The sequence below is a fragment of the Linepithema humile genome, chromosome 1 (genome assembly GCF_040581485.1).
Source record: "Linepithema humile isolate Giens D197 chromosome 1, Lhum_UNIL_v1.0, whole genome shotgun sequence".
Lineage (NCBI taxonomy): Eukaryota > Metazoa > Arthropoda > Insecta > Hymenoptera > Formicidae > Linepithema > Linepithema humile.
Window position 1 is genome coordinate 21,360,317 of NC_090128.1, and position 15,323 is coordinate 21,375,639.

The 15,323-nt window shown below is 37.7% G+C and overlaps 1 protein-coding gene across 8 annotated transcripts in view; it reads right to left on the reverse strand.

Annotated features, from left to right (window-relative positions):
- Positions 1 to 15,323, reverse strand: part of exd (extradenticle) — a 62,553-nt gene that overhangs the window by 5,099 nt on the left and 42,131 nt on the right. Inside the window, exons 4-8 of one of the 8 annotated variants that reach the window (XM_067355876.1) lie at positions 14,278 to 14,468; positions 13,998 to 14,133; positions 13,651 to 13,747; positions 11,823 to 12,010; positions 422 to 2,706 (exon numbers count right to left, since the gene is read on the reverse strand). In XM_067355876.1, coding sequence (XP_067211977.1) covers positions 2,692 to 2,706; positions 11,823 to 12,010; positions 13,651 to 13,747; positions 13,998 to 14,133; positions 14,278 to 14,468 — 627 coding nt within the window. In that variant the 3' untranslated portion in view covers positions 422 to 2,691. The other 7 variants (XM_067355855.1, XM_067355860.1, XM_067355871.1 and 4 more) reach the window with 7 other exon arrangements.

A 15,323-nucleotide genomic window follows, 5' to 3' on the forward strand; every position in this document is an offset into this window, starting at 1 on the left:
CTGTGGCGCACAATTTCATCGGGCAAATTGGTCGAGTCGGGCAGACAGGGGAGGGTTTTTTTTTCTTTTTTTTTTGTTTTTCTTTCTTTTAAAGCGCGACGACAGTTAACGTCGTGACACCGATGAGACTCCGAGAGGCGAAAGAACATAAATGCAGTATTTAACAATCAGCGTTTATTAGCGTGCACGTCGAACAAACGACTCAATCACCGGCGTTATTAGTTTTATATTTTGCCTTTTTTCTTTCCGTTATCGTGTAAACAGAAATCGGAAAGATCGGAGAGAAGGATGATGGATGATAAGAGGAAAGGTTGTGGAGAAACAGGAAACCGGGGCACGGGAGAGCGCGCGAAGGATATAAATATATAATAATTATCTTATATCGCGTATCCGTAAATACGTTAAACGTTATTTCTTTCTCATCACTCTCTCTCTCTCTCTCTCTCTCTCTCTCTCTCTCTCTCTCTCTCTCTCTCTCTCTCTCTCTCTCTCTCTCTCTCTCTCTCTCTCTCTCTTTCTCTCTCTTTCTCTCTCTCTCATTCTCTCGTTCGTTCGCACATCGGTATTATCGATCTGTATTTATTTTTTTTAGTTTTTCTTTATTTTTGTTCTCGTTTCATTTATTAAATGTTAGGTAGAGCCTATAAGGGACGCCCAAAGGCGCTCTCACAGCAAACTTCGGGCGCGCTTTTCTCGTATACTAGCTGTGCCGGAACGCACTTGTACTGGTCGCACAATCGGCGAAGTATTCGGCTAAAGATAGCGTAACCGTTGAGATTGCAAGATTTTGGACGATTATCATGATTGATTGCTTATGGCCGTTTAAATAGCTATTAATGTTTATACAATCGCCAATTAATTTGAAATTATCTGGAATTATATGCGATTGATATATAAAATTGATTATATTACTTTATGTTGTTTGCACACAAAAGTTAAATAGCAAAAATAGGTATTTTAATTAATCAATTTTTGCAATATTTCGTTATCAATATAGCATGAAAATTGTACGACTTTGAGGCTGAAAATTTACTGTACATGAACGTTAATGAGTACTTTAATAGCTCGTACTGTACCGCGAAATATGTAACACTTGATCACGAAGATGATTATGAAGAATACAAAAATGTGGAAAAAATTGCATTCGGCAGCCGATCTTTAGCCGAGCGATTCGCTCGCGACATATTATTTAACAACAGAGTTTAACCACCTAATCGTTTGGAGGATACTCGTTTCGCCTTTCATCTTCGCCTCAATTTTGTTTATACAATGAATGGGATATCCTTTTTTGCCTCATTTACCTACGTGCTAGGTAATAAATCAGTGCAATTCATTACAGTAACTAATCGAGGTACGCAAAAAAGTCAATCATGTCTTCGACCAAAGGTGTGAACATTTTAAGAAAAAAGAAAAGTACGTCTACAAATTGACGTAATAAACTTTAATAACCCATAGCAGCGTTACTTGTCATTGTCATAATGATACAATTAGACTGCGATTATCACAATGCGAGAACCGCCAATAATAATAGTCATAATGATAATATCAATAATAATAATAATATTAATAATAATAATAATGGCAATAATAATAATAAACCAATAACTAATAATAATATAATCTTCGTCATACTAATTACCATCGTTATTACAATTATGCACTTAGCCGTTATGGTTGCCTATATACTATCCTCTTTTATATATACTTTTATATATATATATAGCTACAATATATAATATTTTCGTGTTGAAAAATCGTATACATTAGTGTTGTGTCGCAAGACCATTGCTTCTGTCTCTCTCTCTTTCTCTCTCTCTCTCTTGTTCATTCTCGCACCTTCTTTTCTCTCAATGCGTCTGCTATATATCATTCCGTTTTGCTATATATCTTTTTTGCTCTCTTGATGTATCGCTGAGAGGGGAAAGGGGAAAACATAATCGTCGATGGCTGGAAGCATTCGTGTCGGTAAGAGTTTTCGATTCAAATTCGAAGTGCGTTACACGTTGGAGAAAATTGCATTGGAGAACATCGCTGTGCGATGAATTGTCTCTTTCGCAAGTCATTTTAACAACATTCCACGTGTTGATTTTAGAATACAACTTTTTGCCGCGAAACGTTTACAAACACCAAAATATTAATGCTATCGACAAGATACGCTTTGTCCGACTATATTTTTAAAATCCAATGAGAAGAGATTCACTTTGATTCCAATCTTGAATCCAATCGACATCAATGTGATCAATTTATACAACAAGATAAATTAAAAGAAACAAACGCGTCGCGCACGAATGAACTCAGGAAGTTCGTGCTCGATAATCTTTGTCAAAGACTTCATAATTTGGGCGAAATAATACTCGAGAGGCGCTGGATGGATGAATTCTACCCGATTGGCGAGAACATGAGTGCTTCCAGACACGAGCGCGTTACCTTAATAGCTTAATATCGATTTTTAGTTCGTATTACTCGCCGTTCAAAGGCGAGCCTCGGATCACAGATAGTGAGGTGATCGGATTGCGCGAGCGTTATCGCGATAACAAATGCGGCCTTTATCGTATTCTTTTCTGTTTTGTTCTCTCCTTGCGTTCATTCTTTCATTCTCTCTTTTACTCGTTCTCTCTCTCTCTCTCTCTCTCTCTCTCTCTCTCGACAAGTTTGTCAGTATGCGTTCTTCCTGCGTTTCTCCTAAGGATTTCAAGGTGACAGCTCCTGAAAGCAAACAGCATCCGACCGTGTACGCACGCGAATCCACAGTGGCAAAATCATCATCACAGTGAAAACATCGTCCGAGAAGATTTGCAAGAGGAACCGTCATCGAAATATTCGCAACGATTCCGATCTGATCGTATAACACGCGAAACAACGTCACACGTTTCCACGGTGAGCGGACTATTTTGTTTAAATATAATACAAGAGAGTGTTGTCTTGATTTGTTGAGAAACATTTTCGAGCGACTGTGTACACGCGCGCGTGTCCGGTGAGAGAATATCTTTTTTTTTTTTTTTTTTTCTTTTCGAAACGCAATCCTCATGTCCTCTGCTCGGTTCGTTATAACAAGAGATCTCTTTTTCACCACATAAAGTGGCGTGCGAGTTATACAGATACGAAAGTATAGATATATATATAATATATATATTTTTATACACATGTATACGTATACACAATACATATGTACCTACGTACGTACGACCAACTAAGGGTAGACAGGCGCAATCATGTATTTCGTGGGTCATGTATATGATGTGTATCGGGTGATGAAATAAACAAAAATGGAAAAAAAGAGTCGTGGTGAACAAATTTTAATAAGATTTCGTGCTCGATAGCATAATTACAAGGGGGGGGGGGCAAGAGGAGAGACAGAAAGTGATTTGTGTTTCCGAATTCGGCCGCGGGTACAATCATGCATATCAACTTTCTAACACATCATGTCCTTGGATAATTTTCTACAATGGGGAAATTAAAATCTGAGCGATTAAAAGTGGGCCAACAGGTTCAACTTAGCAGATGAAATCAACTTTTCTACAATAGCGTTATTTTAAATACGCTGGACAAATACACAAATACAAAATATGCAATTATTGCACATTTAAAGTGGATTTTAATTTTTATTAGCAAATCATTACAAATCTATTTACAATTGAAGTAAAACATTGATTTTTATTTTTCTAATCAGTTTGAACCTTTTGGTGCGACGTATTAAATTATTATTGTATAAAATTTCGAACCTAAATAACTTATAAAACTAAAGAATCTGAGGATACTTGAAGTGTAATTGAACATAGGGAGACATTCGTCAGCATTACATAAAAAGGGTTAACATATCGAATAACAAGGCAAGAACATAAATTCGCATTGTAGAGAATTCGCATGGGGAGAAGAGTCGTGTGTATGTGTGTGTGTGTGTATGTGTGTAATTTCGAAAAATGGAGGAAGACGAATCCTCACAGATTCCGCCATCACAGTGTTTTCAAAACGCAAAGAAAGTTTTAGAGACTTATCTTAAAGATAATATTTTAAAAAATTACAATAATATTGTGAAAAAAGTAACACAAAATTGTCAATTTTCAATACGTGTTCCTTTTAAAGATACATAAAATTTCAAAAATAATATATCTATTTTATTATATAATAAATATAGATATATTATTTTAATAATAATAAATAATAATAATAAATTAATATATTTATTTTTCTTTTTTATATAAAAATTAAAGTTTTTTTAAAAAAATGTTTTTAAAATTGAAAAAACTTTAATTTTATAAAAAAAAATTAAATACATTAATAATTATATTATATATATATATATAATACATAAATCATTTTATAAAATAAAAAAATATATTCCTGATAAGATCAATAGCATATAATCTCTGATTATATATAAAAATTTGGCTTTGTTCAGTTTTTGAGAAGTTTGGAAAACATGTGCTTGTCAATTTGTGACAGATAAATGTGTGACTGATTTTTATACGCTTTCTCCCTAAGCTAGACGCACGCGTGCACGTCAACCTATTGTCTTCAGAGAAACAAACTTCCGCCATAAGGAGAGCACACTGACCTACCTATACTTTCGTCTTTTCCGTTCATCTTGCTCATCCGCTTTGCGCAGTTTCTCGCTAAAATTACTCGGTAAGGCAAAACCGGATATCAAGGATACGTGAAGGGGACACAATTTTATCGTCCTGCGACTGATTCTTCGCATCGATCTTGCTCACGTATACATTTGTTAATAATAAACAGTAATTAGACAAATAGTTATATCGTTATTTTTAATTCTAGATTTGTCGTCCACCTCTCTTTTACAACGGATTATTACTTGGACGGCCTATGTATCCTTTTACACGTATCCTTTTTCTTGTGATACAACCAAATGAGAAATAAGTTGCTTCAAAATAAACGCTACTTTTCTGGGATACTCACAAACTAATTTGTGGCATTGTGATGTGTTTTATTGTGTGTATGTGTGTTATTTCGATGTGTGATTCTCGTTTCTCGCTCGCTCGCTCCAGCTCGCTCTTCTCTACACGCATCGTTCGCACAAATTTTTCTTGCCTAATGTCGCGCGCGCGTGCTTTTTATATTTCGAAAGAAAGGCAGAAGAAAAATAAATGTAAGTCTTAAACACGCGGTCGCTTTTCGTTTTCTCGGTCAGAATCGGAATCCGCTGAATCGTGGAGGGGCGGAAAATCGGGCACCGCTTCGCGTTGATGCATCCATCCTGCCGCGCCTGGCCCCCCAGCCAATGCCTTGCCCTGCGTCATGTTTTTCGATTGTTTGTTTTTTGTTTTGAAATTGATTTTTATCCCTCTGTCTTTATCCCCTGCAGGATGGCGACAAAATAGCGTGTCATTGGTCGCTAAGCCTCGCCTCGACCCGGTAAAAGAAAATTTACTTTGTCACGCTTCGCGCAAAGAGAACGTTGAGTTTACCCGCACAGCAGGTATGCCAAACCTTCTCCAAGCTCGGAACGTTGCATTGACTGTGTAACGTGAAAACGAGAAATAGAAAGTGTCTCGAGTCTTGAACGCATACTCAACCGTGTAAGACTTTGTATTTCAATTTATTTTTCGATTTCAATTGAAAGCGAAATTCGACACATTTTCCCCTTTTTTTTCGTACATTACTTGTGATATCATTTCTCGTTATTCACATTCGAAAGGATTTGATTATTTATTCTCGATTTTATCTATAAAACTCGCTATTTAGATATTATTTTATTTAATATCTCTGCGATTACTTAGATATTATTTTATCGTAGATAATCAAATAAATGAAAAAGTGTCCTTTCGATTTCACCAATGCAACGCACTGGCGTCTAGTCTACTGTCTACGCGAAATTTTGAACTTTGCAAAACGAGCTACAATGAAATTTTGATCATTCACTCTCTTCTCTCACTCTCTTTCTCTCCATCTTTCGTGATCCTTCGCTTAACCATTCAAATATCCCAAACAATCATCTCTCAAGTCAAACATCAACAGATAAAGACACACACACGCACTACTTTATCAAACCAGTACACACGTGGGCCTCTGAAAATAGTATTATTCAAAATTTTTAATGTTTTAATTAAATTATTCGCCACGAATTGTAAACATTTTTGTACGAATTGTCGTTTGCGATCTGTCAGAAGGCATACTTATATATCATCTAAAAAAATTTTTACATTTTTCGTTTCGGAGGCTCTCATGTTTGAAATTCTACATGCAGTCATGCATGTCACGAAAAGTATCTATCCTCCTAATTCTCTCCAACTTTTCCAATTATAGAATACACACTAACGCTGCTCTCTTTCTATCAACTTATACGTATATATATTATATGTATGAAGTGTGTGTGTGTGTAAAAATTGTGTATGGGAAGAGTTGTTTTTAAGTCCCTCTAAGACTGAAGTATCGAAAGCCATGTAAAGAGCGACGTGAAATCGCGCGAATGCGTAGGGTGCGTGTCAAATAACTAATTTATGTACGAAACGGAAGATTCGTATAGCTTTGTTAGCGATTTCCATTGTTTCAGACGTGAGAAATAAAAATAGCACAGATGCTACCCGTACGAGTAATTTCAAGACCCTGTTCGAATTCTCAATTCGACTAAAATAATTGGTTGTTACAAGCAATGGTTCGCGCTCCTTAGCGCTCTGAAACACACTCGTATGATTGATTAATTATAGAATTAACTTATTGCTTGCTGCCACCAACTTTTATTATCTACGTAATAAACAACCTATCTAACGTTTCTTTTTCTTCCCTCCCTCTCTTTCTCTCTACAATCTAAAAAAAAGTCCCAATATCAAAATTTTATTGCACACTTAACGAGATCTAATCCTAAAGGAAGAGCACAAAGGCGAGAACGTCTTCTTGGAGGGAATAATAGCCGCATAGGCGAAGAGTCCTCCGCTTTTTTTTCAGTATATATCGTCAATACACAAAATTCGATAGAGAATCTGAAAGATTCGAAAGCTTGATTCGCGTGAGACGAATGTAAATATGCAATCTCTTCATGACGTAATCGTTATCATGAATCGCGTTCCTCTACGGTCACTGCAAGTCTTCTATTTCTTCCAGTGTAGATGTATTCTTCAAGGTGTAAACCGGTATAAGTTGTAGTAAAAGAAATTACTCTCGAACGAAATTTTTTGCCGATACTTTCCGCAAAAGTGAAACTGCCGCGAGTTTTCTCGCGTTATCCAAAAATTATTCTCGACATTTCCTACCATTTCTACGAATTTCGATTTATCGCTTCCACATTTTTTAAAGTGCGTCGCGATTCAGAGCACACGGCGGGTCTTTCCCCTCAATGCAACTTGGTTCAAAAATAAATTCTACTCCTCGGAACTTACGAGTGGAGATCTTTCTCTGCAGTAACGCGACAGTCTCGCGTCAAATATAATTTTTTATACGTTCTCGAAACACGTAGCGGAACACGATACGCGCGTCTGCCTGTGTACGTAATATATTGCACTATCGATGAGTTAGACGACAACCGAACTAGCACACCCCGAATTATCCTAACAACCCGTCTCGTATTCATAGAGTCTCTCGCAAAATTCGCGAAATTTCATTATTCGAGAAATTTTCTCTCTCTCTCTCTCTCTCTCTCTCTCTCTCTTTGAGAAAACTTTGATAGGAAAAGATCTGCGCTGGTTGCAACGATGTCCTGACCAGTCCTCGTCAACTTCTAATCCCGAGTCTCATCTCCCTCGTTTTCTCGCTCGCGCTCTTTCTTTCTTTCTACCTCTCTAGCTCTCTCTATGTTTCTTTCATTCTCTCTCTTATTTCGTGTCGAGGTTGCGGTGAGTTTTGCTAGGTACGATTGCGAGCGTTTAGGCCGGCCTGACGTATCACTGGAAACACAATAAAAAGCACGAGAGGCCGAGATCAGTGCACTAGTCCCGATTTTCACGTTCAACTTTTCCCGGCTGCGTGACCTCATTCTCTCTCCCTTTCTCTCCCTCATTCGCGTTCATCCCTCCATCTTTCTGTATCTCGCGCGATTCACACTTTCCTCCCTTTCCCTCTTAGTTCTGACTGCGTGTCTTTTGCGTGGCTGTCTGATCCGGTGTCTCTCTCTCACTCTCTGTCGCCTTCTAAGAATTTCGTTTCATCTGCATCAAGAAAAAACGTTATTGAGTCGATCTCAAGTCGGATTGGCGTTTTTTAGCATCTCACGTCAGATCAGAATTTAAGTCCTAAGAATTGTTACCGGAATTGCTCTGATTGCGATCTTCTATATTTTCAAAGTTAAATCTGATTTGTGGCTGGTTAAAAATTCGTTTAGATTTGCGTAACGTAATCTTTTTATCGATCGATAAGAAGAGAGTGCGCATCGTTCGGAATTGTTTCGGGTGCGAACCATACGTGATTTCGCAGCTCCCGAGGTGGATCGTCAAGGTGATGGAGAGTAGAAGAGACGGCGCAGCAGACGACCGATGTATCGTGATAGTAACACAGGTAGGCATAGGTAGGCAACGTTTATGTCAGAACTGTGCTTGCGACAATGCGCCGTCTTTCTTCTCAAAATGTCATTTCTTTAGGTTCTTCTAATACGACGTCGGAAAGTGCGCGCAGCAAAAATGCAATCCGGAAGCAGCTGGATTAGAAAAATAAAGCTTTCTTCGACACAATTCATCACAAGCTTTGTGTTTCGATCTGCGTTGCAACAAACACAGTTCCGCGTTCCTTATCATTATTGTTATTTTGTTAGATTCCACGTACCAACCAACAGCTGATTAAAGAACGAGATTAAAAGAAGGAACGGAGGACGAAGACGAAAACGAGGCGGTGATAAGATATTAATAATTATGGAATAATAGTGAATTATTACTTGAACCGGTGCAAAATGTTAAAAGTCAGTCGGCCGGCGTGTGAAAAGAGGCTCATTGTGCTTATGTAAGAGTGTATAAGCGATTGCTCATTTGTTACGTTGCGATTAGTGCCAGCGTTAGTGCCAGCTGCAGCAGAGAGGATTTGTCATCGTTGCAAACTTTGCTATTAAACTCGATTATACGTATACGATGATACGTAATGTCGAAAAGAAACAACCGGACAAATTGGAATTGTTACTTGCGAGTGGAATTTGTTGATGCTAAGCTTCATTGCTTTTTCAAAAATATAAATTTGGATTGAACAAATTGCAAAATAATAGTATACGAATTGTACCCCTAAAAAACACGTTCAAGAAACAAAATAAATAAAAATGTTGTATGTTATTTTTTTTCTCTTTGTTAAAAAAAAAAAACTTAAGATGGCTGGACGAAGAGATTATATTTTACAACATACGTGAGTTTGTTGTGAAACTATTGAGAAACTCAATTTGTTGCATCGTAAATTTGTTTCTTTTCGAATCGGATTGAAGAAGCACCGATCGAACGATAAAACTGATGGAATTTAACGCTAGCAAGAAAATACGGAAGAAGGCGGGCTCCGTTTCAGATCAATAAAGAAGAAAATACTCCTTTAGATGGTTCGGAGAACCATACTGAAGCCGGAAAAGACTGCGGAATAGCACGGCTACGGGCATGCATTTTAGTCGCTTCATTTCAACCCTTGTAGAGCGGCACTCCGGCCTGTGCGAACTTTTAGGATAGACAAAACAAAGCATAAAATTAATTTCTTTCTCGGGCCATCTTAACAGATTTCGATGTCGAATTTCAAGTATCTTCCACGAAAAATTTGTCAACGCGAGAAAATGGAGAAAATATTGTTGCGATTGATTATCGAAATCTTGCAAATAGTAATTTTGTTGACAATTTCGCATATCAAAAGTATCTGAATCGAACAAGTTTCCCAACAAATAATTTATTGGACGAATGTAGTGATTTTTTTATTCGATGGTAAAATTGTAGTCGGAGCGCAACATCGACAAGTGATCAACGTATCGACATGTCAGATATTGGATCCATCGGTTAGAAATTCCTACAGGAATCCTCTGCCAAGCTTACCGAATACTCCCGCTCGCTGTGTTTACCCGCAAATTTAATTTAACGTCACTCCGTGCCACGTGACATCGTTGAAATTGTATGTCAACGAGATTTACTGCGTTCGAAGAATGAAGTGCAACACAAGACGATACATGTATCCTCATGTGAGTCGACGTCAAAGCGGAAATTAACGTACATACACTAATTCGGCAATTGCGATAAAATGTTTTCCGCCAAAAAAAGTTGAAAAATTTAATAAATAAAAACGTCTTTAACATTTTAAACGGATTGAGAGAAAGAATTGCACGATAAATTGTGAAAACCAATTCAGACTATAAATATTTTTCAGAAAATTCACAAAGTTGAAGAAGAGCCAAGAAAGATCATTTGCAAAATGATTTGTACAAAAAGAATCGACATCGCTTATTCGAAGAAAAGAAAATTGAAACGGATTTGATCGAAGATTGATATTCGAAGGAACATTTTATCGGGTACGACACATCGAACAAGCCTTGCAAATTATCCCTCGTCTAAATTCCCTTCATTGCATCGCAGGAATGCTAGCGTCTCGTTAGGAGCAACGGCGTGCATCCACTAGCTCCATTAATATGTGAGAAAGGCAGGGTTCCCTAAAAAGTGACTTAGCAACTCCAATGCATACTAAGCAAACCTGGCGCTATTGGCTGCTAGGCTGTGTGGGTGAACATGTGTATTTGTATATGTATCTGTGCAGTCCCTTGCACCCTTATACACACCCGTCGCACCGCGACTATCGGCGCCCTCGAGTCCATCTTTACGGGCTAGCAACAGTGTATTCAGTTAGTATGTATCCCCAGCAACGCACGCACACATCTAATCGAACGCATTCGCGCGATTGCACGCACACACGTATGCAGGGTAAAAGGGTTTATGCATATCAATGCACTGGTTTACGTATTTCCATTTTTTCAGATAAATTAATTCTCTCGAATATTATTCAACCACAAAAATATTACGTTAACAGAATCCCGAGAAATCTAAAAAAATTATGAAAATTCGAGAAAATCGGCAAGTTAAGAGTAATGAAGAAAGAAGGATTCAATTAAAACGCGTAACATTCTCGAATCAAAAACACTACTCTGATCCATAACGTATTCTACGCATATACGGCTTGTTTTATGTAGGATTCTTTGTACATGGTATCGCGCACCTTCCAGAAGCTCAAGCAGACTTTTTCATCAATATCCTATCCCGTTTCTCTCTGTTCTTCTCTCGCCATACCGTCCTAACTTTCTCTCTTTTCTTTCTCTCCCTCTTTCTTTCGTAGTGAGTGTGAGTATGCGGGAGATGAGATGCGCATGCATTCATTGGAACGCAATGCTGCGGCTTGGAACTGCATAGAAATGATTACGCAACGACTTTGATAATAACTTTATGCATTCGCGTGTTTTCCGCAGAACAAAAAAAGAGATGAATATTCAAGGAATAAAAATTTACAATTAATAGCATTAAAAAATTTACATTATCGAACAATGTATGTTGAAAGAGTTCCAGATATCGTGACAAAACATCATGGTATCATTGCCATCATATTTAAAAGATTCGTCAAAAGATAATTTAAATTTATATAAAACGCTTTATACTGTAATAATATTTCGGCGATTATCTTCTTTTTATGTATACCGTTCTAAATATAGATCTTTTGAATAAATAAAGTCATATTTTTAGAGATACGCGTATAACAAACATTTTTTACTTATTATCACAGATTTCCGAGCCACAGCGTATTTGTCTAACTACGTGATTCTACGACAAGCGCATGCTTTAGTGAATGCGGATTCTAGAAAGCGAGCAATGTCAACTACCCCAGAATTGGCTAACGAGAAGAGGCTGTGTAAATAAAAAGTGTTGTAAAGGAATGGGCTATACCTGGTGCATGGGGTCGTATCCCATGGAACCGTCGTTGTATGGCTGCGAGCCGTAATCGCTGCCGTTTATTCCCATGCTATATCCAGCCATGTCCTGTGGTCCTCCTGGAGGCGCCGGTGACATCATTGGCGTCGGGGTGCCCTGGCTGGCACCGCCCATGCTATACGGCGACGCTCCTGCAAAAGCTGCTGTAGAAACAATCGCGGTGCATACAAGATTCAAGGGTGCGTGCTCTTTTAGATTCTTTTTAAGCCATAGCGACAATTTTTCGTCTTTCTGTGCCTCGTAACGCTTACAATGAATTTTATTATAAACTATGTCCATGTATAAAAGATCTAATCAATTATCGCAGAGATACACTAAAGCTATGACGTCGTAACATGTCCGTGCAAATTGGACTTGGATAATTCATTATTTCTTTTATATATAAACAAGTTAATCATTTCGGTTAAAAGTAACATTTCTTTCTCGCCGGAAATCCTATCTTTCTCGTAATTTGCTCCAGATTGTATAAACGTTCCAATTTCTAAAGCCGAGTATCATATAAAACCTTCGCGCCATTCGAAACGAGCGTTGTTTCGCAGGGTTGAAAGTAGCGAGGCCATTAGAATTTCATTTCTTTAATTACAAGAGGACCATGAGCTGTTTCAGCTATGAACGTGGTCGAGGAAAGACAAATGCAGAAAGTGCTAAAAGAAATGCGAGAAACTCGGAATCTCCATCGTATCCCCGTTCTATCTACTCTTTCTCTCTCGCCTTCTAGCTCGCGTTCTTCGTTCATTTTCTTTCCCTTTCTCTTTCTCCCTTTCTCTGTCATATAATTAGTGAGTTATAAATATCTCATACCAACGACCAAAATAAAGCGAGACACGTCGGCAGTTAAACGAAGCGCGCGTAATTGTAACCAGGGTGGAATTTGCAAACCCGTGAAATTTTAGGATAAATCGGGAAATTTTTTGTGAAAGTTTCACAAGGACAAAGAAGATCGTGTCTGAGACTGAAGATAGAAGATCTAAACAACTAGCAAACGAGCACGTGAAACAAGTGTATCTATCAGAATATAACGAGAAAATTGGATATTATTTCATCAATATCACACTTTGCCTGCTGTCTATATTTACAAAAATTTAAATTTTTGAAAAGATACATAAGGACACGTGCATCAACCTTTTATTCCAATTATTGTGATACTATTGCGATTCAGAGTAATCACTTTCTTAATTAGATGCTGACTCTCGAGGTTTATTTTCGAAAATATTTTACCCGAGTATTATGCGTCAAAGAACACAATCAGTGTCGCTAAACTTATATTCTCTCTCGATAATTTATCGACAACCGCAATAATAATGGTGCGCTGAACAATGAGCAGTAACTCAGCCGTTTAATGATTTACAGTAATGAGATTTCCTCCACCCTGATTCCAAGTTTATGCGTTAAAAAGATAATGAGGACACGTGGATGATTCGTTTTTTAATTATTTCAACAATTTGCAAGCATCAGTCTATATCTTGGTACACCTCTGCATTTTTCTTTAACAATATTCGACAGTGTACCGAAAGGATAATAAATTCGAGAGAGCATTGAGAAATAGAAGAGATGATAGCGATATGAAAATAATTCGGAAGACATTTTATGAATTATATTGCTTTCACGTACGTATACGATTTTTATCAATAATCTATATTACTTTTCGATCATGGAAATATTCGTAAACATACTCTTGGAGCGACTTATTTGCATTTTTGTAGTCTTACAAAATTTTTCTTGATGTAAGTGAAATAAACTCGTGAAGAAACACCCGTCGCTCATTAACGAAGATAGAACTTACCAGCTGCCTTTTTGGCTGCGTACAGGTTTGCTTCCTCCTGCGCTTTACCGATATTTTTCTTATAGCGTATCCTTTTATTTCCAAACCAATTGGACACCTGAGAGTAAACAAAAAAAAGTTAAGCATTTATGTTAATTAATTTGTTGAAGGATTTTCGTGTACATAAACGCCCCATATATTTCTTTTTCAACAAACCATTAAAAAATATTTTTGACTCAAAATCAAAGTACACGATTTAAAAAAAAAAAATTAAGTGTTTTGAATTATTTTAAAAATTAGTGATAAAATGCGATGAGCTGTAAGTTCTATCGTGTATAAATAATGTGTATAAATATAGTGGACAGTACCTGGCTCACAGTAATTCCACATTTTCGTGCGAGCTCCTCTTTGGCTTCCTCACTCGGATAGGGATTACTGAGGTGTGAATAAAAATATTCATTCAGAATTTCAGACGCTTGTTTGCTGAAATTTCTTCTTTTACGTCTGCAACAAGAATTAATTCGTATTGTATAAATTTATATCGAATAGTTTTCCAGTTTCGATAAAATAAATAAATGACGCGATTATTAAATTTTGCTGTGATTAAATAAAATGTATTTTTGTTTATTTATTATCGTGCATACGGACCTGGCATCCAAGAATCGACTCCTCAGAATCATCACGGCTTCGCAGGTGGACTGCTTGAGCTGCATCTGGATGCTGGAGAATTTCTTATGAATAATTTGGACCATTCTTTCGATTTCTTTTGGTGTGATTGGCCTGGTGCGACTTTGCTCTCTCAACAGGTTCATTACGTGAGTAGTAAATTCGTTACAAGCCTGAAACAGAGAAAAACAGAGTGTTCCGTTTAATTTTTTGGATCGATCTTAAAAGAAACGTACAGTTGAAACGCTCATAGTCGAGGCATAATTAATTAAAAATACATAAAATTTGTTTCGGAAGAAATTTGAGTACATTGGAAATTTGTCGGGATGATGAAAGGAAGAGGATTGAGACGGGCAGAACACGAAGTAAATTACTATGATCAGAGCGTGAGAGGAAAAGTCGAGCGACGAAGCGAGGGAAGAAGTGAGAGACGAAGGACGCGTACGTATAATGCATTATTCCTGGTGGCTGCTCGGTTTAAGGGAAAAAGGACTTTGGCTCGATATCAGTATTCGAGACGAGCATGCTACCTCCCGAAAGGGAGAGAACCCGAGAGAGTGTGAGACGCGGGGTGAGTAGAGCAGGAGGAGTGGCTTTTCCTGAGGAAAGAAGCCGGGGAAAAGACCGCGGGAGGATATCGGGATACGAGAAGAGGCGGTGGAGAAAGGGGATCGAACAGGGTGGCTTGCAATTTCGAAATGGATTCCACTCCGCCGACGATCCGCCCTGCCTCTCTCCCTTCGTTCTCTCTTCCCTCAATCCACCTTGTGGCTTCTCTTCGTTCTCTTCCTCCTCGTTCCTTTCTTCGCACGAGACTTGTGGAATAGATCAACCCGTTCTCGTCGACTATTGCAGAAGAGGGGAAGAGAAAAGAAGAAACGTTGCTGAATTAGATGGAAAAGCAGAGAGCCGCATTCTTTTGAACTAATTTTCTTTAATCTCTGAAAAATTTCTTCAAATTTTGAAGTCAACGACACTGAATAGTGACTACTCGATGAAGAATGCAATTAACAATACTAATTCTCGCG